Consider the following 27,868-nt stretch of genomic DNA (forward strand, 5'->3'; position numbering starts at 1 on the left):
TAATACTTTCATATGTAGTTGAGTTGGGCAAAATATCACAATTTGCTATGTTTGGTCTCATGCTCTGTCAGTCACATCCATATATGATTTATTGGTTTATTTTGGTCTTTTTCTAAACAAGAGTTCTCTGTATAGTCCTTCCTGGTTCTCCTGAAACTCACTTTGTAAACCAGGCCAGCCTTGAACTCAGAGATACACCTATCTCTGCCTTCCAAGTGCATGGATTAAAGGCATGCACTAACACACCCGGGGAACACATGATTTATTATTACAAACTTAAGCTTGGGTTACTATTTAATCATGTTAATTAGTTTATGGTGTTTTCTATACAGTGTGAACTCTTCTCACACACACTAGAAACACATAATCTACAATTATTTGGTGGATATTGTGTATCTGCTGAACTTAAAGTACATTAAGTAATAAAGGCAATATGAAAAATGAGACGTCACACACAATTGCCATCGCCATGAGAGTATTATTTAGAATCGTATATTTTTCAAATATTTAAAACCAAGATTAATTACAGAAAGGAGATCCCAATGGGGACAACTAAATAATATTTGGAATAAAATCACTTGGCCTAATTTTCATAACTACAGATTTCAAGGAATACCACCACCCATGCCAGGTGTACCAGACAACACCATTATCTGTTTCTGCTGTGTAGGAACCTTCATAGTACACACCGTTCAGGTTTGAAGAGTGACACCTAGTGGGAGAACAGAGAAAACAGCAATCAGAAGGAAAGTACACTTGCAAAGAAGCGATAAGAACTTTTAGATAACGACTTCTTCCATTTCTCACAAAAGTATCATGTTCCCAAACCTGAGACGTTTCTCCCTACAAATGTTGTTATTTAGACACGTGAGTTTTGGTCCCATAGTAAATGTGAGGATCCATCCCAAACAAACTTCTTGGAGTGTGTTGAAAAATAAGTATCTCAGTTCTTTTTTATTTTATTTTTTATTTTATTTTTTGTTTTTATTTTGCAAGGTTTCTCCGTGTAGCCCTGGCTGTCCTGGAACTGGATCTGTAGACCAGATTGGCTTCAAACTCGGAGATCTTCCTGCCTTTGCCTCCCAAGTGCTGGGATTAAAGGCCTGTGCCAACACGGCTTAGTATTTCAGGTCTTAGTAGCTTTTAAACAAAAAGGAAATAATAAAAGCAAAAAAAAACTTCTTTGTAAGCTTCACTTACATCCTCCTGGATGAACAGTGTTAACCTTGTAGTTGGCCAGGAAGGCATGATTAGCAAAGTAAAGTTGAGGGGAGGGGCTCTACTGCAGCTTCCTGGGTAGTTGGTGCTTCCAGGTTCTCCAGTCTACAGCCAAGATGTGTGTGGAGAGCTTTGGGGGCAGCTTCTAGGAGTTTGGCAGGAATGTGACATTGGGCTAGGACTAGGAAGTAGGCTCAAGGTAAATACAGCCAAGGAATGTCGTATATTCCTTATATTCTGGCCATCCTGATAAACCCCTAGATACAGTGTCCATGGGACTTTTGTTTATTGCCTTGTTTGATTACTTTGATTATTACTTTGTTTCTTCCTTGATTGCTTTGTTTATACCTTAGGACTGATCATATTCTCTGTATGTATCTAGAATGATATAAAAGCAGACTGGAAAAAATAAGCCCACTTCAGCCTCAGCACTGGCTGGAGTCATGTTATAATGTCTAATTGTCTTTTTCTTTTCAACCCACCATCCCTCCCTCCCTTCCTCCCTCCCTCCCTCTCCCCCTTTCCCCCTCCCTCCCTCCCTAGAGACCCTGTTGACTGGCTGAGCTGGCTTGGTCAGATGTGGCTTTCACAATTCAAATCCCTTATTTGAATTGTTAGCATATCAAAAATTTTAATCTTCAAGGTAAGCAAACAGGACCCAAACCTCCTTTTAAAACTTTCCTAGCTATCAGCAAATAATCTTTTGTCTGGGTTGCCAAGTTAATCTTTTACACAGACTGCTCCAATCTAGATAGGTTTGTTAGATTATCATAAAACTCAAACATTTCCTTCTTCCTCCTTTGGAGTACACTCATCTGTTTTTGGCATACAAAAATTTCATATTACAGTTCATGCTAATTTTCCTGTTATAATATTAATCATCATATATTGATTTATTGCTATAACGAATGAAAAGATATCAGCCTGAAGGCTATGAAAAGAATATTCAGAACCAGTTCTGGAAAAAAAAAACCCTCTGGAAAAAAAATTGAATCAGAAAAGCCTATAATTCATTCATGAATGCAAAGTAGCAGGCATGGGTCATCTCATGATTTATTTTTATTGGCCACCCTGGCAGCCATCCTAATTTGAATGGTTAGGAGTAATTGGAACCATGCATACTAAATCTGCAGGGATTCGGTATCTACTGCGTTTTCCAAGTATCATGAGAAGTAACATTTAAAAAGAAAAACCTCCAGAATAAATACTTGGGCATATCTTTATATAGAGACGTCTGCTACATAAACTTTTATATTTGGTCTGATTTGGAGCCTATTGAGAAATAGGCTGTAGGGCCCACTACTTAGTATTCTGAGACCAGTGTTTTTTAGTAGCCTTCAGTTCCTAGCCTGGGCTTGACACTAGTTATTGGATATTGATACTCTGTGGTAAAGAAGCAGCTGGCAGCTTGCAGGGCTGGGGGTGGAAGATTACACCTGCATTAAGCAGGAGGCCCACAAGGCAGAAGAGGCAGCAATGAGTGCTTTAGTTATTTTTCTATCATGTCTAAATATTGTACAAAAACAACTTAAGGGAATAAGGACTTATGTTGGCAAATGATTCAGGGGGTTGGAGTTTTTCCTGGTGGAAAAGGCACAGGGCATAGGCATCAGGGACAGAAACATTCAGCATGTGTTTTTTAGGTGACTGTGACTAGGCTCCTGCCTATAGTGGGGCTGGACGATACATACATAAACCTGTGGGGGTCACTGCAATTCCAGCCTCAGTAGGGAGAGACTCTGATAAGTGCCAACAAGTCACATCACAGAGATTAGATGTGACACAGAAGACCAAGAGTAAAGATGAGGTTTCTGGATTAATTTACTTTCTCTTTAGGTTGACCTGTTGTTATTGGGTGCTTCCTGCTACCGAACTGTTTTGTTCTCCTCAACCCTTATTTCTAAAGTCAACTCTAACATTTATTTGCCTTCCTCAATGTGTGTGCAACTGCCAGTGGAGCACAGAACAATCAACCAAACAGATAATGTACACGAGTTAGATCTCAGTGCCGTTAACGATTATTTCTTCCAGTCTATTCAAAAGCAGACATTAGTGAATGTTCACAGATGACATTGTTAACTGTAGGTAAGTCTTCAATAATGCTTACTTAGAGCATGTTTTTAAGAACAAGAAAGCCACAGGGGAAGATTATCACTTTGTTTCAAGTTTTCACAGTAGGAGAAAATGATTTTCCTTCTCTGCCTTTTCACACACACACACACACACACACACACACACACACACACACACACTTTATTTTCTTAAGAACTCTAAAGTCAGATAGGCATGGATGCTTTTGCCTGTAATTCTGCCAACTTGGGCTACATAAGTTTTTATCTCAATGGGCAGACGGCAGAGAATCATCATCATCATCACCACCACCATCATCATTATCACCATAATCATCATCACATCTCAGGTTCATAAAATGAAGAAATTTGTATCAGAAGCCAGGGTATACACTTAGTAGTAGAGTGCTTGCCTATGATCCACAAGGCCCTGGATTTGAGCCTCAGAACCCAGTCCCCCAGCTTCTCCACACTCAAAAGAAATGAGCTTGCTGATAATATGGAAGTGTTCAAACAGCAGCGGGGGTAGGATTAAGTTTCAAGACTATTGTAGCAATCTTCTCTAGACTGGGAAGGCTTGTATTCAATGAACTAATAAAAGTTAATATGAAAGAAAAGTAGTATTAAAATTACAGCAGTAACAGTAGTTATCCTGTAAGATATGAAACAGTAAAGAGCTAGCTGATTAATAGAGTGTCACAAATTCCTTCCTCCCTTCCTTCTTTTCTCTTTCTTTCTCTTTAACATTTAACTTTATTATAATAATATTTTAAACTTTACTGTATGCATGCTCTCTACTTCCTCCTGTCAACTTTGGCATTCTGCTTATAACTCAATAGTAACCAGTTTGCAAAAACATCCTTCTAAAAGTATCAATCTGAGGGCCAGAGAGATGGCTCAGCAGTTAAGAGCACTAGCTGCTCTTCTAAAGATCCAGGGTCAAGTCCCAGCACCCACATGGCAGCTCACACCTGTCTATAACTAGTTCTAGAGCTTCGGACAGCCTAACACAGATATACATGTATAGGAGGAGCTAAGGTGGGAGGAGTGAGGAAGAGGAAAAGGAAGAGGAGGAGCTAGAGAGGGCAGAGATGTAGGAGCATGAAGCGCCACACAGGTGTGGAGAGCAGTCCTGGGTAACAACTTATATTTAGGTTAGCTAATAGGGAAACACCTCTGGTTGTATGGGCATATTGTTATTGAGCATTACCAAACATATAAAGCCTTTGATTAATTTTTAAGCATTAGAGTTTCATTTTCTACTGGGCCCACATGGATGGCGGGATGGTCTGGGAGCAGCCTAGCCTTTCGAGCCATGCTGGTGTCTCGCGGGTGGCAGGGCCAGTGTCTCTGACACCTGAACAGACAGCCTGAGCTGAGCAGTGGGGTACGCCATAGGCCTAGGCTAGTCAGAAACATGGCGACTGATTAAGAAAAGCCAAATTGAATGTTCCCACTGTAAATATGTCCCGCAACATAGTGCAGTCCAAACACCAATGTACATAAAATAAAAATAAATTTAAGAAGAAGTAGAGGGTTAGAGAGATGGCTCAGCGATTAAGAGCACTGACTGCTCTAGCAGAGGTCCTGAGTCTAATTCCCAGTCACCACATGGTGGCTCACAACCATCTGTAATGAGATCTGTAGCCCTCTTCTGGTTTGTCTGAATACAGCTACAGTGTGCTCACATACATAAAATAAATAATTTAAAAAGAAGTACAAGTTTGATGTATTTCCATGATACATTATTGGAGAATTTGATTTGTTTGTTTCTTTTTATCTTATGTAATTGTTTGCTTGTTTTCAAGACATGATCTTAATGCATATTCCATGATGGGTAAGGAAGGCATTCTTGTCAGAACAACCTAAGACAGGCTAAGTCTTGTTTATGAAATAAAAAGGGGGTGATGTGGAGAGCTTTTGGGGCTGCTTGGCAAGAATCTGACATCGGCCAAGGACAAGGAAATGGGCTGCTTGGCAGAAATATGACATTGGCCAAGGACAAAGAAGTGGGCTTCAGGCAGGAATCTGACATTAGGCTAGAACAAAGAAGTGATTTCAGACAAGAATCTAAGTTTTAGGCTAGAACAAGGAAGTAGGCTTCAGACATGAAAATGACTTTGGGCTAGGACACAGAAGTTGGCTCAGATATTTTGGTCATCTGATAAGCCTTTAGAAACAGTGATCACAGGAGTGTTCATGGAATTTTGTTTATTGCCTTGCTTGTTTTTTGACTATGTGTGTTTATTGTCTTGCTTGTTCTTTGACTATTTGTGTTTATTGTCTTGCTTGTTCCTTGACTATTTGCAGCTATTGTATAGCTAGTTCCTCAAACTAGAACTGACCTTAATACTTGCATGTAATTAAAATGGTATAAAAGCAAAAGGGAGGAGGGGAAATGGGGAAAGATGATGGCATCTGAAATGTAAATAAATAAAATATCCAATAAATAAATAAATAAATAAATTCAACCTCAAAACAAAACAAAGCAAACAAACAAAGAAAAGACAGGATCTTGTTAAGTGGTTCAGGCTAGCCTTGAAGTTGGTATCTGAACCAGACCAGTGTTGAATTTTTGGTGATGCTCCTGTCTCTGCCTCCAAGTGCTAGGATTACAGGAATGCCACACACACCCAGCTTCTCTGCCATATTGTTCAGGCTTCACTAACATACAGAATAAGCAAGTCTTCAGAAGCACCTTCAAAAGCTGAAGAATTCTAGGCAGAAGAATTACTTAACAATATCATAAATAAGGTCGACATTACATCACTTGCTATAATTAAGGCCCGTCAGCGAGGTAACATTAGCGCCATTACAACTGCATGCTCAAAGCGTCCAACCTGTTAAACCACCATCCAGACTGCTCTTCCTCTGCACAATTCCCTTTGTAGTTGTCATTATCTCTGTCCCATGTGCTGAACTTCATCCTTTGGTGACTAGCCCACCACTGCACTTCAGGGTGAAAAGTTCCCGACAAGGAGTCTCCAGCTGTGCCAGAATATTCTCCAATATTCAGTTCATAAAAAGACTAAAGGAAAAAAAGAACCATTTTTTTTTTTTACTATCAGTGGGAAACATTTTGAAAACATGTTCAATAAACAAAACAGGTTATAATATATATTTTTATTTCCACAGACTTCGGGGCTTAGTTGTGTATTTTCAACATTAAATCAAGACACTGCTTATACAAAATTTTTGTACCTTTTTATCGCCAACTTTAAAACTTTCATATTGTGCGAAGCGGCTGTTTTTCTCAAAATCTGTTAGATCAATTTTTAAAGTGTAGTCTCCTAAAACAAACAAACAAAGCCAATAGAAACAGTAAGAAACTGTAGTTCTGTTTGTTTGGTTTTTAATGCATGATACGACATTGACTAGGCTTAAAAATAAATGGCGGGTTTGTCTTCTGCCAAGAATCAGTTTTCAAAGAATAAACAGTGACTCCACTGTGACACAATGTGAACATGTTATTGTTTATTTTACTTGAAAACAATGACTGCAGAACAGCAAAGAGGAAAAAAATCTACTAAGAATAAAAACAAAATAATGGTATGATTCACTTAAAAAAAATAGAGATGGTATTTTTAGTTAATAGGTTAAGAAATCTAGCCTGGCATACACCCTTAATACCAGCACTTGGGAGGCAGAAACAGTGAGTTTGAGGCCAACTTGGTCTACAGAGTGAGTTCCAGGACAGCCAGGGCTACACAGAGAAACCCTGTCTTGAAATACCCAAAAGAGGAAGAAGAAAAGGGAAAGAACTGACAAAAATAGTAGTCTTAAGAAATATAAGTTTGAAGCAGGAGATGGTGACTCATGCCTTTAATCCTAGACTCAGAAGACAGGGGTGGGAGGATCTCCATGAGTTCAAAGCCAGCCTGGTCTACAGATCAAGTTCTAGGACAGCTAGGACTATACAAGGAGAAACCCTGTCTCAAAACAACAACAATAAAATAAAAAACCAAAAAACCCGAAAAAACAAAAAATGAGATTCCTTATTGGGGGCTGGAGAGATGGCTCAGTGGTTAAGAGCACTGGCTGCTCTTCCAGAGGACCCAGGTTCAATTCCTAGCACCCACATGACAGCTCATGTGTATTTTTTACTCCAGTTCCAGGGCTCTGACACTCTCACACAGACATACACACATGTAACACACCAACAACTTTAAAAATTATACATATATATGTATATGTATATATATATATACATATATATGTATACATATATATATGTATATATAAAAGAATTATAAGTTTTATTCTTTTTTTCTTAATTTCAAGAAGAATCTTGTTCTTAAAAATAATTACTATTAATGACATTTTATGATCTCTACTAGTCAGGCTGTGTTTTCTAATATAGTTATCAATAGCTGCTTATGCATAAACTTGCTTGTTATGTTTTAAACATAACAAGTTTGGTAGAATATAAGATCAGCTAGCAAACTGTCTAAAAACTATTTGAACATGAAACAAGATTCCAGATTGTTTTATGAAAATCTTCCCTTTTGATAGCATGAAAGCTTTTGGAACAGATGTCATTGGAAGAAGGTATCAGACCAAGCAGAGAAACATCCTAAAGAATCTCTACTACACTCGATGATGCAGAAGTCACAAGTATCAGTGACTCTGAGTCAACAGGATTTTCTAGGGTTTCTATCCAAACGGGAAATACATAAAACAAATTTAATTTATTTGGCATACATTCTTATTGATGTATGCTAAAGCTGATACTGTAGAAAGCAAATCTCTGAATATAAGAAGAGGTACTATGATGATTAAAAATTCCAGGTGACAAAAAAATATTATAAGAAAAAAACAAATTAGTAAAGGAGTTGCTACAAGTCACCCACTTCCTTTCTTCCATTGTCCCTGTTTGTAAGTGACAGGCTGATCTTCCTTCTGAAGTAGAACTATTACTGTTAAGAGCTCTCCAGCCCAGTGTGTGGTTGATGTCCATCTCCTATCTTCATCCCCAGCGATGGGCAGTAAAGGGCCTTTGGCCTTGTGGACACCCATTTCATGCATCCTACCTCTGTCTACACCTACTGTAAAAGCTGTTCCTTACTCTTCCCTCAGGCTCAGCAACACAAGGGTAGAGAAAGAACATTGGATGGGTCTTAGGAACAAAGCTCAAAGCTGTTTGGGTGAGAATTCTGGGTTCTCCTTTCTGGGACAAGTATGGAGGTGGGTGGTTTCTTCAGATGGAGCTCTATGAAAGTATGAATTTACCTCAAAGAACCAAATCAGTGACATGGATGGGCACAGTAGGATAGGAAATGTCAGTTGTCCCCAAAAGTGTGTGTTAGTGGAGAGACAATACTCAGCATTCTTAAAAAGATAACTGTTTGAGGGTTTTGCCAATAAGTGAATAAACTCACAATTAGCAATTCTAAATTTATTATTATTATAAACTTATTTATTATTTATTATAAATTATAATTTTAATTATATATAATTCATTTTATATAATATATCAATATATAAATACATATTTATATAAACTATATATCATAAATTATAATAAATTATTAGATTATAACAATTATCTAAATAATTATGATGGTTGCTGACAGTTCCAATATGGGAGAAACCTTTTGTAATGGGAATAAAGCTATTTTCAGAGGCAATTTGAGTAGCTTAACTGTTGTCAAAATTAAAGAATATAAGGACAAAGGTAATTTCTATTGTTTGAGCTATGATATGTTAGAAAATATGGAACTGATACATCCATTTTTCTATTCTACCAAAGATTAACCAGTTTGAACACCAAATGAGAAAAACAAAAGGGGCGGGGTGTAGATATAGGATAGAACACATGCTTGCCATGTGCCTGGTTTCAACACCCAGCACCAAACAAGATAAGATGAAGGGCAATCAGATTTGTTGAAAATGCCCAGGCCAGCAAAACATATCCATAAAAATTACTTGAGAAATAACATTGAATTTCATCTGCTTGGAATGACACAAGGATTCCAGCCTGAGATTTCCATAGCTTAAACAATGACCCACAAAATTACTAATATATGAAAGAGACAGAATTGTGTGATAAACATTACATATTAGGCAAACAAACAAAAAAAATCCAAACAAACAAACCTCTTAAAACGAGAATAATTGATAGTTTGAGGAAAGGGAAGCCTTCTGTAGATTTAGAGAGCATGGACCACAGGGGACAGTATGACACATCAGGGCTGTACAACCTCTTCAGCAACCACTCTTACATCTCCAAGACCCAAGTAATCAGCACCCTACTGACTACTTTGAATATAGACTTCCTGTGGTTGCCTAAGCTGGGCTGGAACAGTAAGCCTGTGTGTTGCCAGTGTGAGGACATTAAGCATTATACCTGGAGGGGGCTGACTACAGCCTCAAGCTATAAGCAAGGTAAGGATGGGAACAAAGAATATAAAAAAATTAGATACTGGAGAGCTGTTATTGAACATAAAATTGTATACAGATATAGGACTTGTGAATATGTATGGGAAAACTGTTGAGGGGTTCATAGTTTACTTTAAATTATCTATTTTATGTTATGGTCTAGGAGTTGCTTCACAAAGCATATGAACACTGATCTCAGTTAGACAGGGATGGTTCATTGAACGCACACCCTGATGCTTGTAGTTAGGCAGGGATGGTTCATTGAACGAACACCCTAATACTGGTCAGACCAGGGATTTAGCTCAGGATTATCTGAACTATGCTATTGAACATTTCCCAGAGCAGGCTTATAAAGGAAAAAAAAATACCCACAAAAACAATAAGAAGCCCATACGCAGGTGCTAGAAGTTCTGCCCAGTGGTCAGCTCTGACTCAAACCGTAATAGTTTATATTGACCTTTGATTTGATGGGCCTTACATAAAACTTTATAGAATTTCTTAAGATTAGCGGACCTCATACAGAACGTTCATCACACACAGAACAAAACAGGGTGTATGGTCAGCGTATCCTTGCTCTGAGCCAAGTCACTTCTCTGTGTCAATGACTGGCAGGCATGGAACAAAATGGCTACAGCTATGCTGGGGTAGGGGAGTCACACCACAACATTTCCAAGATTTACTTTTATATCTGTATATGTAGGTGTCTGTGTGAGTAATGCCACATGCGGGTGCCTTCTGAGGCCAGAACTGAGCCCTGGATTCCCTGGAGTTGGAGTTACAGGCAGTCTTGGCCTACCCAATGTGGGTGCTGGGGTGAGCCATTTAAACTCTTGAACTCTGAGTCATTTCTCCAGCCCCTAAACTACTACTATCTTACAGTGGCTTATCGCAAGGTATTATTGTGGTGATAAATTATATATATATATATATTTCAGTCACTCAAGTCTTTAAAAGTGATTTTGACAACACATTTCCTTTCAAGGAATAGAAAATATACTGGAGAAAATGTACATACCCTACTGACTTAGTTTCTTTTCCTCTCTTTCCTGTTACAAGTGGGATTACTGCTCAGCAAGAATCATTACATATAAAAAATAAATCGTGACAGATACTGAGTTTTTTCTATTGCCTATGATTTAGTGGAAATTACTACATGGGTTTTGTTTCATAGTACTGGGGATTGAGGCTAAGATCTGCCTCCTGTGCGCAAGCGCCAACTTACCTTGTGTAGTCAGCAAGTTAATGTTTTTGTTACCCAGCCAGTATTCACCATTGTTTTGGACAAAGTTTCCAAAGCCATTTTCATAGTCATCCCAACCCCTAAAAAGTTTACATTGAACATTAGTTTTAGCAAAATACAGATACCTTTAGAGCCCAAGTGCCCCCTCACATCCTCTCATCTCCAATATTCTCTTGAGTAGCTCACTCACTCTCCATCACTTAAAGATGAGAACATTCCCATCACACGATGGAAAAAATCTGAGGCATAAGAAGGCTTAACTCACAAATCTCACATCTGCAATGCCAAAATAATCACTTGTTAAAAGCAATTACCTGTTGGCTAGGGAGTGGTGGTGCATGCCTTTAATTTCAGCACCCGGGAGACAGAGGCAGGTGGATCTCTGAGTTGGAGGCCAGTCAAGTCTGCAGACTGAGTTCCGGGACAACCAGGACTATATAGAGAAACCCTGTCTCAAACAACCAAACCAAACAAAAACAAAAGAAACAAACAAGCAAAAAAAAAGACAAAAACAAAACAAAACGAAAAGCAAAAAAGCACAGCCTTCCCCACCAAAAAGGCCCCAAAACAAAAGCAGTTACCTGTTAAAGTTCTCGCTGCCATCAGATCGTCTCTGAATTACAGTCCATCCTCCTCCATCAGACATGTCACAATAAACAGAGAATTCTGCCAGGCTTTGAAGAGGTTTGATTTTGTAAAATCCACTCTGCTTAAATCCATCATTGTAAATCTCTGAACAATCTGTTAACAAAACAAGATAATATAACATTTATTATGTCTTTATTCCTGAAATTCAGTATCACTGGAGACAGATAAAAGCAAATAAAGTGCACAATTAGTTCTTTTTTTTTTTTTTTTTTTTTTTTGCAGGTTTAACTACTTTTAATGGAATATGCTGGACATGGTGTTTCATTGCCATTAATCTTAGCATTTGGGACACAGATCTACAAAGAGTTGATCAATAAACATTTATAAACATTCATAAACCAAAAACAGTTTGCAACATTTTGAGGAATTGTAGAAACAAGCAACTAGGAACAGCCATGTGGTGACCTCTGGAACTAGAGATTAGTCTTTGGTCTTTTCACGTCCACTCCATCTGCTTCCATCTTCTCGATCATCTTCCTCTTCGCGACGATCGCACTTATTTTCTCCCGCTGTCCATCAAGCTCTGCCTTATCATTGGTTTCTTTGAAGCGTCTGGTTTTCCGTCCTTCAGACATCTTGATACCATACTGGAATGCAGCCTTGGGCAAAGCCTCCTTGTTGTTCATATACTTGCTGTATTCCTCCTGAGTATCAAAGTCCCAGCGGCTTAAGGGACCCTTCTTGTTACCCTGGTCCATTTTGCTATAATCTACCTCTTCATCACTATCTACAGCCATGTCATCCATCGTGGCTGGATAGCATTCTGCGTAACTGTTAGACATGCCAAAGAAATCACCCAGCTGCTTATCTTCTGGCTTCTTCAACGATCCAGTGCCTTCCCAACCAGCAGATCCAGCAAATTTTTCATTGATGGACTTGATCAACTTTTTTGCAGATCCAGGTCCTTTGTCAACATCCATGGGCTCATCATCCACTTTTGGCTTCTCAAAGTAGCTGTGCCTTTTCTTTTCCTCCTCTGGTTCCCGTACCCGGTCTCGCTCCCTCTCCCTCTTCCTCTCCCGGTCTCGCTCTCTGTCTCTATCCTGTTCCCGATCACGTTCACGCTCCCGGTATCTCTCACGCTCCTTGTCCCGAGGTGTCTTGGTTGTGGAAGGAACATAATCCCCAATGTCTTCAAAAATGTTCATGTCAGCCTCAGGAGGTTTCTTTTCTTCCAGTTTTCCTTTATCCTTCTGGAGCTTCTTTTTTCGGGTCCCCTGCCTCAGGTATGACAAAATCTGGATGAGCTTGCTAATAACGGTGTTATTTGTAGTCAGTGTAGTCTGGGCCTCCATGGTGGGGCAATCAGCCTTGCTGCGTATCACAGTGGTGGGGATATCTGTGTCCGCGGACTCATCATCCAGGTCTACCACATAGGCCATACGTCCTGGTAAGAACAGCTCATTTCGCTTGTAGGATTTACTCTTGAAAAGCATCCGATACACATTTTGGCCAAGGCGTGTTTTAAATTCAATTTTGTTCTCAGGATCCTCATCTTTCTTGGTTTCCTTTTGGGGCTTTTCCATGAGCTCCTCTTCCTCTTTGTCTTTGCTAGCAATCTCAGCACGCACCTTTTGAAGCAATGCAAAATCCAAACCTTTCACCAAATGGGTGTGTTCCATATCACCACCCCAAAATTTAGACTCCTGAATCAATTGTCTTCTCTTCTCTGCTGCTGATTTGTTCGCCTCAGCAGTGGGGCCCACGGCCCTGTAGTTGGCTGTGGTACTAATCAGCTCAGTTTCCTCACAATCTTTGTTCACACCATCTCTCCGTTCCTTGGCACGGTCCGGATATTTCTCTGCAAGGTCTCGCTCTCTCAATTTCTTGCTGGCGAAGTTTGGCTTAATAACTTTTCTTTTTCCTCCTTCGTGCAGCTGGATCTTCCTCCTCATTGTACTCTTTTGGCAACTCTTGGTGACCTGACTTAGAAGGTTGTGCAGAAGTAGGTGCAGCTCTGCTCGGGTCTGTGGATCGCCTTCAGCAAGAGAGAGAGTGAGGAGGGTCGCAAGGAATGGAGACCAGACAGAGTGTGATTCAATCCCGTTTATTCTTCTGTCTCTCCAAGTCCCTAGTTCCTAGTTCCTAGTCCCTAGTGCCTCCAAGTTCCAAGTTCCAAGTGCTAAGTGCCTAATGCTAATGCCTAATTCTCTGTATGCAAGTGTCTAACCTAATTCCTAGTTCCAAGTTGTACTCTGTCCAAGTTCTTCCTCCAAGCTGTACTCTACTCTTCTGTCTGCCTCTCGCCTTTTATATGTCTCACTTCTAAGCCACGCCTCTTAGCCACGCCTCTAAGCCACGCCTCTAAATTACGCCTTTAAGCCATGCCCTTAGGTCTTGTCTCTAAATCTGATCTCTAAGTCAAGACCTTAAGTCACACACCTTTAAGTCTCACACACCCAAGGGAAAATCCTGGGTATCTAAAACAAGATGGTATCAGAGTGTGCTCAGCTGGTGTAGGCTATTGTAATCAAATGTCTTTTCAGAGTATATGGCTCAAGATGGCTGTAAGGATGATAGCCGCCTTCTGTCTGCTCCCCACACAAAGGGTTTGAGAAAAGCTCACTATCTCGCTCTGGCATTTTGGCTGATGTCTCTCCACGCTGACGATCGCAAAATCTCCCACAATTAGTTCTTAAAATGCCTTCTTGTGCATCTTCTACTTGATATTCAGAAAATTGTGTTTTCTTTCCTGTGATTTAATTACCATTGACTTCTTGATCATGAGATTGGAATGACAAGGGGGGAATGAATGAAATAAGGCTCATTTATTATTTTTGGAGAAAGAGGTTTAAAAACAAACCACTTATGGTGCTGGAGAGATGGCTCAGAGGTTAAGAGCACTGACTTCTTTCAGAGGTCCTGAGTTCAATTCTCAGCAATCACATGGTGGCTCATTACCATCTATTATGTAGTCTGCTGCCCTCTTCTGTCATGCAGGTGTACAGCAGATAGAGCACTCATAGACATAAATTAATAAATACACGTAAAAAAACCAAGTCGTTTGTACTTATTTTATTGCTTTGTACTTAAGTGGGATAGCGCAGTAAAACTTATTTCTTTGTCTTTTGAAGTTAAATAGATACCAGTTAATCACCAAAAAAGTAATATTAGGGTTTTTTTCCTTAATGTCACTTAAAGTAGGACTAGCTAGTATCCACTGGGTCTCATTCTAGGCCAATGGTTTTCATGTGGGTCGTGACCCTTTTGGTAAGTCTCCAAAATTATTTGTATTATAATTCATAACAGTAGAAAAATTACAATTATAAAGTAGTAAGAAAATGATTTTAGGGTTGGGGTTCACCACACATGAGAAACTGTATTAAAAAGTTGCAGAGTTAGGAAGGTTGAGAGCCACTGTTCTAGGCTGATTTGAGCAGATGTGGAAAATATGACTAATTGTTACATAGATGCCTGGGCAGCTTGCACATGATTGGAGCAGGGGCCACTACAAAAAAGTGGTCTCAAGAATAGCCAGGCCCAGACTTCTGAAAGCAATTATGTGAAATCTCTTTTATATTTACTTTTATCATTTTGTTACTTTCCTCTTTAAAACTCTTTTTTTTGTTGTTTTTTGTTTTTTGTTTTTTGAGACAGGGTTTCTCTGTGTAGCCCTGGCTGTCCTGGAACTCACTCTGTAGACCAGGCTGGCCTCGAACTCAGAAATCCTCCTGCCTCTGCCTCCCAAGTGCTGGGATTAAAGGCGTGCACAACCACCGCCCAGCTAAAACTCTTTAAGACTGAATTATGTAAGACTTACAGGTTGTTTTAAAATTCTTTCTTTAGTTCATTTTTGTTAAAAACTGCAATCTTGCATTTTTCTTTACCATGGTATTTCTTTGTCTTTTGAAGTTAAATAGATACCAGTTAATCACCAAAAAAGTAATATTAGGTTTTTAACATCACTTAAGGTAGGACAAGCTGTGGTCATTATAAGTAATATTCTTTCTTTAGTTTTGATGCCACATTGTCAATAATATGAAACATATTGCCTGGCGGTGGTGGTGCATGCCTTTAATCCCAGCACTTGGGAGGCAGAGGCAGAGGCAGGAGGATTTCTGAGTTCGAGGCCAGCCTGGTCTACAGAGTGAGTTCCAGAACAGCCAGGACTACACAGAGAAACCCTGTCTCGAAAAACCAAAAAAAAAGAAAGAAAAAAAGAAAGAAAGAAAGAAAGAAAGAAAGAAAGAAAGAAAGAAAGAAAGATATCATATTAATTAAGTTGAGTGGGCAGTGGGACTCAGGAGAGAAAATAAATAGACTTCACAAGGCTGACTTCAATCATGCACTACCGTTGGTGAGCTCTTGATCTCTGTAGCCATTTAGGCTTTGTTCGTGCATTTATTTTCAAAATTCAAAAACACACGTGTTCTTTATGTGATGGATTATCAAAGGGATTTTGTCAGGTGACTAGACAAGGAGAAGATGCTCATGTACAGTGCACTCAGTGGTATTTAAAGGCTTATGACTTGTGGTCCAGTGTATCGCAGAAGATTGTCATTAAAAGTATATTTTCCCTGGGTTAGGAAGCAGCTCCTTGTCTACAGTTGGACTCCTATTAAAAGAGCTGAACAACAAAGACTCACAAAGTTCAAACCCCTTTCCAGGAAAATGTGGAAATGATTAACTCTAACTTGCTTTAGGAAAACTTCACCAATACAGGGATCTCTGCCAATGCTTTCTGTTTGTTTTTATCTTGTGCCAGTTTTTAGTTGTTTGTTGTTTTTTTAAATGTCCTTCTCAGAAGATAATGCCAAACACAATAAATATCCCGAGGGGAAGCTTTTAATGGAAGAAAAGAAACAAACAAGAAACAAAACCAAAATTAAAAAAACAAAACCTAACTGCTTTTAAAGAATAAACAATTTAAGGAGTTTGTCATGAGAGAGGTATGGCTTAATCTGTGACAGAAAGAATCAAAAAATTTTGATCAATTTAGAGATTAAGCTATCAATTAGAGGGGCTGGAGAGATGGCTCACTTGGTTCTCTTGCAGACTCAGTTCCCAACCCCCACATGGTGACTCACAACCTTCTGTAACTCTGGTTCCATGGGATAAAATGCCCTCTTCTGTCCTCCTAGGGTACCCACACACATAGCCGACACACACACACATTAAAAATAAAATTTTAATTTTAAAATCTATCAGCCAGATATTATGTTGGAAGCATGTCAACCCACTCCATACACTGGTACACAGGTGGGACAAGGATACGGCGAAGAAGGCTGTGCATCAATAGGACTTTTAAAATAGTTTACCTGCTTTTAAAATCATGTGTACATCTGTTGGGGGGAGGGATGGTCTGTGCATGAGTGGATGAGTATAGGCCGGAAGAAAGTATCAGATCCCCTGGAGCTAGAGTTACAAGCTGTTGTGAGTTGCCTGGCATTGGTGCTGGGAACCGAACTTAGGTCCTTTCCGAGACCAGTAGGTGCTCTTAAGCACTGAGCCATCTTTCCAGCCCTTTATTGGACGTTTTTGAAGGCTCACAGACCACGAGAAAGAAGCCCACTCGAGCTTCTCTCCGACAAACACTGCACTGCACTGGCTGTATGTGAATAGTTTCTCCGCTGTGCAGAGAGCAAGCCACTTAAGGAAGACTGTGTTTGAGCTTTATAAAGTAACATCCCAGCGTAGTGAGGGTATCTTTCTTCTTGTTGCCTCAGAATGATGGCTGAAGCTCAAGGTTGAGAATTTAAGACTGAAAAAGACTCTCCCCTGCCCCAACCATGTTGATGTTTTGGGTTGCTTTTTGAGTATGACTATCCCAGGCTGTCCTATTTTACCACTCCAGTTAACTTTAACTTCCCAACCTCCATTAGTTTCCTCAGCACCGGGACTGCAGACATGTACCGTCATTCCTGGAATACCTTGCATTCTTACTTTTCTTTCTAAATGTTAGCAACAGGGGTCACCTACTAGTCTACAGAGCATTCTGGGACATTCCAGAATTAGCCTTACCACAGTTATCCTCATTCCCAGATGACAGAAGAAGAAAAGTGAGAAGAAAAAAAGATGCTGCCTCACAGGAGATTGCAATGTTCTTGTGACACAGAGGGAATGAGATGTCACCTCTAAGAGCAAAGGAGAGAGGAGATGGCAATGTCCATGCATATATGACATTTTTTAGGCTAAATGTTATATTAAAAATATAACTCATTTAATTCTTACGACAAATACAAAGGCTGATTATTCCCATTTTATGAGGAGGGACATGAAACACACAGGTGGTTGAGTAATTTGTCCAGGGGCCACAGACAGCCAAAGGGATTTTGAACTGGGTATCCAAGAGTACACCTTAGCCACTACCCATAGTGCCTCAGGAAACTATCATGGAAACGAAACTGGAAGCTTCTGTAGAAGCCACCTTAGAGCACCCAAGTCATTGGCTAAACAGATGTGTGGGATTGTCACCACTGAATGTGAGTTTGATACGATAAGTCCCCACGTGTGTAAAAAAGATAGTTTAATTATATGCTATGAACATATGTGATTTATACGTTATTTGCCAAAATTACTAGGTTGTATGTAATTAGATGTTTGTTGGCATGTGATGAATTATAGTTCCACAAAATAACTAATTTACTAACAGTATAGTGTTTTATAAATAAAAACAAAGACAACTAACTTATGCAAATCATATGCATGAACAGACTTCTTAAAATTTAAGGACACCAGAATATAAACTTTGTTATATTTTAGTGCATTTCAAGTTTGTTTTTAATTAATTAATTTTTAAAGTTTGATTTAATGTGTATGGGCATGTTGTGTACTATGTGCCTGCCTGGTGCCCATGGAGGGCGTTGGGACCCCTGAAATTGGAACTATGACATAAGCCACCACGTGAATGCTGGGGATTGAACCCACGTTCTCTGTGAAAGAAGTGCTTTTAATCACTGAGCCACCTTTCCAGCCTCTATATTACATTTTTATTAAAATTTGTATTATATATTGATTGTGTGTTAGTCTTTGTAACTATGCTAAAAACCAAAGGATAATCAAGCCATATCTATATTTCTGATTTTATTCCCTCTTTTCTTTCATGCCTGGACCACATATGAAGATGATTAAATGCAAATATATTGACTTCTAGATTTATATTAGGTGTTATATCCAGAAACAGTTATCTAAAATAACCATTATTCATCTTATTATCATAACACACTCACACACACACACACACCCTATCATATATAACTTATCAATCTTGTCCTGTTTGCACAATCTTGCTCTGACCTTGGCATTTTAATTTTATTTTCCAGTAATTGAGTTTTTGCTATATTCCTTAGTACCTACTGTTTCTCAGATCTGCTTCCCAGCACTCTCAAGACAGAGACTGGATTTTTTAGCACCTAAGCCTCAGTCTTTTCTTGACTGTCTATACAGTACCTATAACCAGTGTGTGTGTGTGTGTGTGTGTGTGTGTGTGTGTGTGTGTGTGTAGATATACATACCATACATATATATGTGTATATATGTATATATGTATATATATGAAACAATCTTTTGTCATATTTCATATACCTATATGATGTTTTTTGATCCTATGTGCCTCAGTGTCTTATGCTTTCCCGCTCCCATCTCAGCCATGGAATGAAATTCGGTGAGAAGTGTGACCTGACTCTTAAACATTTTCATCCATCTCCAACAGCAAATTTACAAATTCTTTTCTGACCTGCAGCAATGCTTCACTAACTAGCCTGGCATAGAATGGAGGCAATGTTTGTAGACAATTCCCCAAAGGTCACTTACATTTGTACATATTTTTTCAACAGAGTTTATATTCTAGCCTGTGTTTAAAGCATACTTATATGGCAGGCAGCCAAACATTGAGGCAACATCTCCTTCTGGACAGACTCTTTGCTCTGTTGCTCTCTTTGTCGAACACTAAAATAAAGATAACATCTACCTTGGAGGCAAAGGTTAGACACCTTTAATCCACTATAAACTACTGGCGTTTCTTCATCCTAGAATGTCCAGTTGTGACACAGCTCCATAAACTGCTCACATGTGTCCTTGGGATTTGAGAAGAAGGGACATTAATGCAAACATAGAACTTATACCTCTGACCCACTTGCTGTAACTCTCTGAGAGATCCATGCGAGCCAGCTTGCTAGTTTGTAAACAGAGTGAATTCTTAGGCCCCTCCTAGTATTTGATAAGCACCAGCACTTTAGAAGGTCACAAACTTCTTTGGATGAGTGGCCATGGCAGATAATCACTGTCTACTAAAGGATATTTACAGAGTCTGATTCCTTGTAGATGTTGCCTGACCCTTTATCTATTGTCTTACTTATATTCTTTGTAGTTTTCTTCTTAGAATGCAATTTCTGGTTTTGCTCATGGAACTTCTTCAAACTATCCCTTTGTGTTTCTCAGGCCCCTTTAGCCTGAAACATCCTCAGTTCTGCTACATGTTCTAGAGCCCCAGCTATCCTTGTGCTATATCTATCCTCCTGCAGGCCGAGGGCTCAGACCTTCTCTGATCTCTGAAGGGGAGTCCAGAAAACACTGCAGGGGGTGGAGCATACCGAAATATCAAGATGCTCCTGTGATGGCTATTTTCATGTCAACTTGACACAATCAAGAGTCATTTGGAAAGAAGAAACTTCAATTGAGAAACTGTTCCCAACCAGATTGACCAATGGGCAAGCCTGTGGTGCATTTCCTTGATTAATGATTAATGTGGGAGGGTATATTGTGGGTATTGTATATATATATATATATATATATACCCACATATATATATATGCAGGGTGAGCAAAGCATACAGGGTGAGCCAATAAGCAGTAGTATTCCATAGCTTCTACGTCAGCTCTTGCCTCCAGGTTCCTGCCCTGCTTGAATTCCTGCCCTTATTTCTTTCAGTGATGGACTGTAATGTAGGAGCTGTTAAAATAGTCCTTTTCTCCCCAGGTTGTTGTTGTTGTTGTTGTTTTTTTTCTACCACAGCAATAGAATTTTCAACTAAGTCAGTTGGGCAGCAGAAAGTAAGGCATCCAGGACAAGCAGTTCAGTTTGAAGAAGACATTTTAAATTGATGAAGTGAGTCGCGTTGCTTATCATTGGAATAGGCACAGCTTTCTAGCAAGATGTGAAGTCAGTTGAGGGTGGTGGTGGTGGTGGTGGGAGGCACACCTGAAATCCCAGCTGTCTTACTTAGGGTTTCATTGCTCTGAAGAGACACCATGACCAAGGCAACTCTTATAAAGGACAAGATTTAATTGGAACTGGTTTACAGTTTTAGAGATTCAGTCCATTATTGTCATGGTGGGAAACATGACAGTGTCCAGGCAGACGTGGTGCTGAAGAAGCTGAGAGTTCTACATCTTAATCCAAAGGCAGCCAGGAGCCGGGGACTGTCTTCTCTAGGCAACCAGGAGGAGGGTCTTTTCTGCACTGGGCAGAGCTGGAGCACCAGCAGACCTCCAAGCCCACCCCCTCAGTAACTCATTTCCTCTAAGAAGGCCACACCTCCTAATAGTGCCACTTCCCTTGGGCCAAGCATATTCAAACCACCACAACAGCACTTGAGGAAGCCAGAGCAGGAAGACAGTTAAGTACCAGGCCAGCCTGAGCTATATCTAATGAGATCCTGAGTTGAAAACAAAAAACAAAACTAAACAATTAAAAATCTCAAAGGCATTGAATGTTTAGTATCATCGTTACCTATGAATGTGTGACACAAATGGCTGAAACATTTAAGAAAAACTGGTTCTGACCTGCATAATGCCTCTTGCCTCCAAGGTCAATGAAACTGTTCTCCTGTCCTTTATCCAGGAGCTGGACTTCCTTCTCATGCAAGAGTTGTGCAATCATGGCCTGTTGTTGTTTGACCCGGGTCTCAAGCTGGTGCACCTGAGCCCTGAGCCTCACCTGCTCCTGCAAACAGTTCTCATTCTTGAGGGCCTGCAAAGCAATGTGCATCTCAAGTTCTTGGAATAGACACGTTGCTAATAATCCAGATAACCCTTGATGCAATTTTGTCTCCCACTCCTATTTCAGAATGCTATGTCAACTAGGGAGCCATTTTATTTTCCCAAGAGCTGTGAATAAGTTAGTTCTTTGTCTTTTTGTTTGTTTGTTTGGTTGGTTTTTGGTTTTTCGAGACAGGGTTTCTCTGTGTAGCCATGGCTGTCCTGGAACTCATTCTTTAGACCAGGCTGGCCTTGAACTCAGAAATTCACCTGCCTCTGCCTCCCAAGTGCTGGGATTAAAGGTGTGTGCAAGCACTGCCCAGCTTGGTCCTTTGTCTTTAGGAACTTGTAAATGGAGACACAAGTTCATTGAAATCACCTTCAGATAATCTTAGTAGTATAAGCCAATGATGGTCAATATTAGCCCAAGTCCAATGCTAACTACTATAGCCAGTTTTGAATGCCTGATATCAAGTGAAGAGGAAATAACACAGCCAGCTTAAAAACATGTCACTGATTCGCTGTGGGTCCTGATTTTTATTTTTTTTAAGTGTTTAAATGTTACTATGTGCCACATGTTTCCATAGAACTCTCTCATTCCTTCCACCCTTATGTTTTAGTAGTGGCAAGTTAACAATAGGTTCTCTGGAAATTAAAAAGAAACTCTGTCTCAAAGCAGGTGGTCCTGATGCAACAGTCTGCCCAAGATTCTTACCCAGCTTTCCCTTCCCATTATCAGAGCAATGGTGATGAGGACGAGGCTGCAAATCTCCCCCATTCTTCCCATTGAGAGAACTGCAAGAAAAAAGAATTCCTCATGAGACCAGATAAAGTTCCAGAGCATCCCAGGGTTAGCCAGAAAGGTATCCCCTACTTACCATCCAGCCTGTGACACACAAAACAATGGGAATCAACCCATCAAAGCTTAAAAAGAATTGAACCTGCTCAACAACACAGACACACAAAAGGGTTCAGTTTCATCAAGGGCTCAAGTGTGCCAATTCATGAGAGAGTCAAAAGGAACAGGCTCCTTCTGCACAGAGACCTGGTTTCATATTTTGGCCCAACCTGAGGACATTTTTAAATAATACTTTTATTTTATTTGGACATGCAGGTGCTAAATGAATAACAGATAATGTTGTGAAATAGGAGTCTTTTCTGAGACAGGGTCTCACTATGTAGTCTCCTGGTTGGGCTGGAACTCCCTGTGTATGCCAGGCTAGCCTTGAACTCACAGAGACCTATCTGTCTCTGTACCTACCTGCCAAATGCTGTACACTGTCTTGATATCTTAATATGTAGGCAAGAAATCATAACAATGTAAAATCTTTAGTCCCACTTAATTAAATTAGTGGGAGAAAGCTAACATTACAGTTGCTGTTCCTTTTCCCTCTCCCTTCCCTCCTTTCTCCTCTCCCCTCCTTTCCTTCTTCTCCACAGTTTCATTATGCAGCCCAGACTGACATCAAGTTCAAGACCCTCCTGCTTCTATACAGAATACCTGGCTTCTGTTCCACAAGGTTGCCTTTTTTAGGGCTGAAGATCAAACCCCAGGAGCCTTGTGTATTCTAGGCAAGTTATCTCCTGCTAAGCTATACCTCTAGCTCTTTAAATCAGGCCTGAAGTCGTGACTCCTGTTGAAAACATTTGCTCATACTCAGTAACTTCTGGATGCTGTCTCAATGCTGAGTTTTTCCTAAACTTTAAAGGCTAATGATAAGCCGGGCAGTGGTGGTGCACGCCTTTAATCCCCTCACTTGGGAGGCAGAGGCAGGCGGATTTCTGAGTTCAAGGCCAGCCTGGTCTACAGAGTGAGTTCCAGGACAGCCAGGGCTACACAGAGAAACCCTGTCTTGAAAAACAAAACAAAACAAAACAAAACAAAACAAAACAAAAAAGCGAATGATAAAAAATGTTTGTACAGTTTTAATTTTTATGCACAATTCCTGCTGGAGTAAAAGTATCTGTTGATAGGACATATGACTACTGCTCATTTTCACCAATTACTTCATCTACGTTTTTTGTAGCAAAATAAATGGTTCCCAAATTGTGTTACTCACTGGGATCTGCAGGGAGGGTGGGTGCCATGACAGATAACAATACAGATATGACACAGGATGAGACATCTCAATGTCCAAAGATTAAATTCAATGTCTATAGGTGGTACTAGTAGTAGTAGTAAGACTTTAGAATTTTGTTCCATTCTGTTGTTTGTTGTTATTTTGCATTCATTTATTAGACAAGAGTCTATAGCCCAGATTGGTCTGGAGCTCCCTCTGCTTCCCAGGCTAACCTTGAACTTGGGTGCAATCCTCCTACTAAACTAAGACTATAGGTGTGAGCCAGTAGACTGTGTTGAAGACTGCCAGGTGATTCCAGTGAATAGCAAAGTTTGAGCACGGTGATTTTACTTTTAAATGATTATTCAAGTCCACACCTACAAACTAGGAAGGTCTCAGTTCCCCTGGCATCAATACAAAGTGGTTCTAGAATGTCAAGGACATTGATCAATGAAATAGATTTGAGGACCCATATACAAACTCAGCTTTCTGCAGACACCTGAATTTTGATGAAGAGGCCAGCAACACAGGTTTGAGAAAAGGCACCATCTTCTAAAAAAAAACGAAATGCATCAAACTAGATAGCTAAGTGTAGAGGGATAAAATTGGATCCTTGTCTCTCACCCTGAACAAAACTCAATTCCAAATTGATCAAGGACTTCAAAGCAAGACCTAGTACCCTGAATCTCAAAGAGATGCACACACCACATACATAAATAAATGATTAGGGGGCTGGAGAGATGGCTCAGTGGTTAAGAGCACTGACTGCTCTTCTAGAGGTCCTGAGTTCAAATCCCAGCACCCACATGGTGGCTCACAACCATCTGTAATGGGATCTGATACTCTCTTCTGGTGTGTCTGAAGACAGCTACAGTGTACTCACATAGATAAAATAAATCTTTTTAAAAAAATTAATAAACAATTAAAGAAAAGGTTTTTTAAGTTAAATCTTCTTAGCATTGTGTTCAGTAGTAATAAATTTTAAAGCTGATGGAAACTTTTGACAGGTGTCTGTCTCAGTTTTTTAGTGTTACCAACTCAAAAGCAGCCCCTTGTCTGGCAGATCTTTAAATAAAGCCATTTCAGAGTGCAATATCTTTTTCAAAGGGTCTATGTTAAAGTGACTATCAAAGATATTCTCAGGAATATGCTAAGTCTTCTAAATTTATGCATCCTGCTTTGTAATTCTACCCAATTCAATTCATTATGGAAGAATTTAAGGGAGGGGGGAGGGGTACCACAAAGTTTTCTTTGAAAATCTGGTTTGGGCCTGGAAATGACTTGGCAGACAAAAGCCTTGAGTGGTGACTTAGGTGAACAATGTCCCCTGTAGTCTCGGGCATTTGAATAGTTGGTTGCTAGCTAGTTAATGGTATTGTTTGGGTAGGTTTAGAAGGTGTGGCCTTGCTGGACGAGATGTGTCACTGGGGGCAAACTTGGAGGTTTCAAAGCTTCTAGCTATTCCCAGGAAGCTCTCTGCTTCCTGCTTCTGCCTCAAGCTGTGAGCTCTCAGCTTACTATTCCTGCTCTACCTCTTACCTGTCCTACAATCATGCACTCTAACTATAAGTCCAAATGCACTCTTCCATGGGTTGCTGAGGTCATGGTGTTTTATCACAGCAGTAGAAAAGTAACAAACATATCTGAACCTGGTTGCCTCCAGGATGAGAGAAGCCATAAGTATACCACCAAGTAATGCTATGTGACCTTGCTCTTTAATGTAAAACTATTGGTTGAATAAAGATGCAGGCAACCTATAAATGGGCAAAAGAGAGGTAGGTAGGGTTCGGTTTCTGGGCTTGGGGTCGGAGGAGAGACCCTGATGGGGAGAAGAGGAGATATGGTAGAGAGAGAAGATGCCATTGGGTAAGGGATTGTGAGAACTGATCATGAGGGTTGGCTAGCTGCAGTTAAGACTAGCCAAGGCGAAATATGGCAAGTCATATCTCAGTGTTATTGGCAGGGAAATATACATAGAGGCTAGATATCTGCTCAGTGCTAGTGCCTATTATAAATGTAAAATATATTATAAATATAAAGTAATTATAAATATATATTATCTGTGAACTGAATGTTCAAAGGCAGGGTAGAAATCCTGATCGAGATTAAAAAATTAATACAACATTCTGTGATTGGACACAGCTGCACTGTCAATCCAGTCTTCATTATTCATGTTAGTAAACCATGCTTATTCTGCACATCTAGTGTATACTAACATCACCCTGTCCCTTTTCATTCACTATGGTTGGTTGTATTTCTTTTATAGTATTTTTGCTTTAGGTATTTTGAATTAGAAATCATTAAACTTTAAAATTATTATAAAATTATTCATTGAAATTATCTCCAAATATCTGCTCTTAGACAGGCTGTCTTATTCAATGTAAATTATTTTAAGGAGGTGGGGCATGCAGTCCAGTGGCAGAATATGCCTCTCATAAATAGGGCTCTTGGTTCAATTCCCAGAACCTAAATAAATAATTACTCAGTAAGAGAGAGAGAGTGTGTGTGTGTGTGTTTGACTTTTTTTGTGGAAGGGTCTCACAGTATAACTCTTACTAGCCTGGAATTCTATAGTTGACCAGGTTGGACTCAAACTTGCAATAATCGTCTTGCTTCTGCCTCCCAAATGCCATGTTACTGTGTTACTATGCCCCATTGCTGATGAACAGTCAGAACTTAGCAAATTATACTGCATTAATCTTAAAGGCAAACACTTCTAACTTTAGAAAAGCGCTATGGAGCCAGGCAGTGGTGGTACATGCCTTTAATCCCAGTACTTCGGAGGCAGAGGCAGGTGGATTTCTGAGTTCAAGGCTAGCCTGGTCTACAGAGTGAGTTCCAGGACAGCCCAGGTTACCCAGAGAAACCCTGTCTCAAAAAAACAACAACAAAAACCAAACCAAAACAAACAAAGCGCTATGGTAAGTGCCTTTTATAAGTAGAATCACAAAACAAAATATGTTAATAGCATATAGTCTTGTTTAAACGATATGTTTTGAATGGGCCATTATGAAAAGACAGAAGATAAAATAAATGTAAAAGAAGGGACTCTGCCAGTGACACAAATCAGTGCCTTACCCAGCCACCATCGGGAAAGCTTCCTCCTGTGGCAGATGGGAAAAAATACAGAGACACACAGCCAGACATTATGCAGAGAGTCAGAGAATTTGAAACACTTAGCACTAAGCAGTATGTTGTCATCAAATCCCTCCCCTCAGGCTCAGGGACCCCTTCAGAAAAGGAGGCAGAAAAGTGAAAGGCCAAAGGGAATATATGACACCAAGAAAATGAGGCCCAAATCAATATGATCAGATCACCTATGAACTCAGAGACCAAGGCAGTACGCACAGAGCTTGCACAGGTCTGTAACAAGTCCTTTGCATATATATTACAGCTTCCAGGTTGGTGTTGTTATGGGATTTCTGAGTGTGACAACAAGTGGGTCTCTGTTTCCTGTGCCTCCTCTTGGGGCTCATTTCCTTCTTTCTGTCTTGTCCAACTGCAGTGGGCTAGTTTTTGGTTTTGTCACATCATATTATTTTATATTCAGCCCTTAGAAGCCTGTTTGTCTTCTAACGAGAGACAGAAAAGGAGTAGATCCAGATGAGAGGGGAAATTGGGAGGACCCAGGAGGAGTAGAAGTGGGGTAGGAGAACCCTTTCAAAATTTAAAAGAGAAAAATTATCGATAGCACTATATTTTCTAAGTTAGCACTCACACATGAGCTACGACATTAATGCAGACAGTTAAAATATTACCCATAAGCACAGCCTGAGAGCCCATGCTAGGCTGCTTTTCCACACATGCCCACATCTTCTGAAAATGGACCATAACTATATCCTTGTTGTTTATACTAAGTATTTATATATTTTCTAAAGAGGTCTAAAAAGCAAACCTATTTGATCCCCAAGTAGTTGAAGAAAAGCATTCGGGAAGCCCAAATAGCAGTGAATGTGGTCTATTCTGTTTTTAATTCTGTAGGCTGAAATGGAAAGTTCTATTGTGAACTCCTGTCCATGGAAGCTAATTAAATTCTAAATCTCTCCTCCAAATTACAGCTCTGCCTTACAGTCCATCCTCCCAATCTCTCTCAAAAGCCTTTTTGAGGTTACTTTTTGAGTCCTGGTGTCTGTCATTCACTGTCAAGGAAAGAAAAAAAAAAAGCCACCATTATTACAGTCCAGTCAGGAGTCCAGATAATAACTTACCTCAAGTCAAAATGAATCAGTGCTCAGCTAGGCTCGGTCCACACGGGGCCTCCCAGGAACTTCTAACTGAAGTCAGAATTATAAACGGTTTTCCCCATTATTTGGTTAAATGCAGGCAAAGTTGACTCTG

General features: G+C 39.8%; 1 protein-coding gene and 1 pseudogene across 1 annotated transcript; both read right to left on the reverse strand.

The window, feature by feature from the left end:
• Nucleotides 1-458: 458 nt before the first annotated feature.
• Nucleotides 459-27,868, reverse strand: Fgl1 (fibrinogen like 1). The gene is made up of 8 exons (XM_034520402.2): nt 27,739-27,868; nt 22,186-22,265; nt 21,276-21,462; nt 11,487-11,646; nt 10,888-10,985; nt 6,489-6,577; nt 6,128-6,315; nt 459-712 (listed from the first exon to the last, which is right to left on the reverse strand). The coding sequence occupies exons 2-8, from the start codon at nt 22,255-22,257 to the stop codon at nt 553-555; spliced, it is 954 nt and encodes a 317-aa protein (XP_034376293.1). The 5' UTR covers nt 22,258-22,265; nt 27,739-27,868; the 3' UTR covers nt 459-552.
• LOC143434684 (protein Red pseudogene) lies at nt 11,772-13,463 on the reverse strand (annotated as a pseudogene).

This window comes from Arvicanthis niloticus, chromosome 16 (assembly GCF_011762505.2).
Source record: "Arvicanthis niloticus isolate mArvNil1 chromosome 16, mArvNil1.pat.X, whole genome shotgun sequence".
Classification (NCBI taxonomy): Eukaryota; Metazoa; Chordata; class Mammalia; order Rodentia; family Muridae; genus Arvicanthis; species Arvicanthis niloticus.

Coding starts and splice junctions, on each gene's coding strand:
- Fgl1 (XM_034520402.2), bottom strand. CDS start 22,257: ATGGGAAGAATGGGGGAGATTTGCAGCCTCGTCCTCATCACCATTGCT. Junction 11,647..21,275: donor AGGCAAGAGGCATTATGCAG/GTCAGAACCAGT, acceptor TTTTGTTAACAG/ATTGTTCAGAGATTTACAAT. Junction 6,316..6,488: donor TTAAAGTTGGCGATAAAAAG/GTACAAAAATTT, acceptor TTTTTCCTTTAG/TCTTTTTATGAACTGAATAT.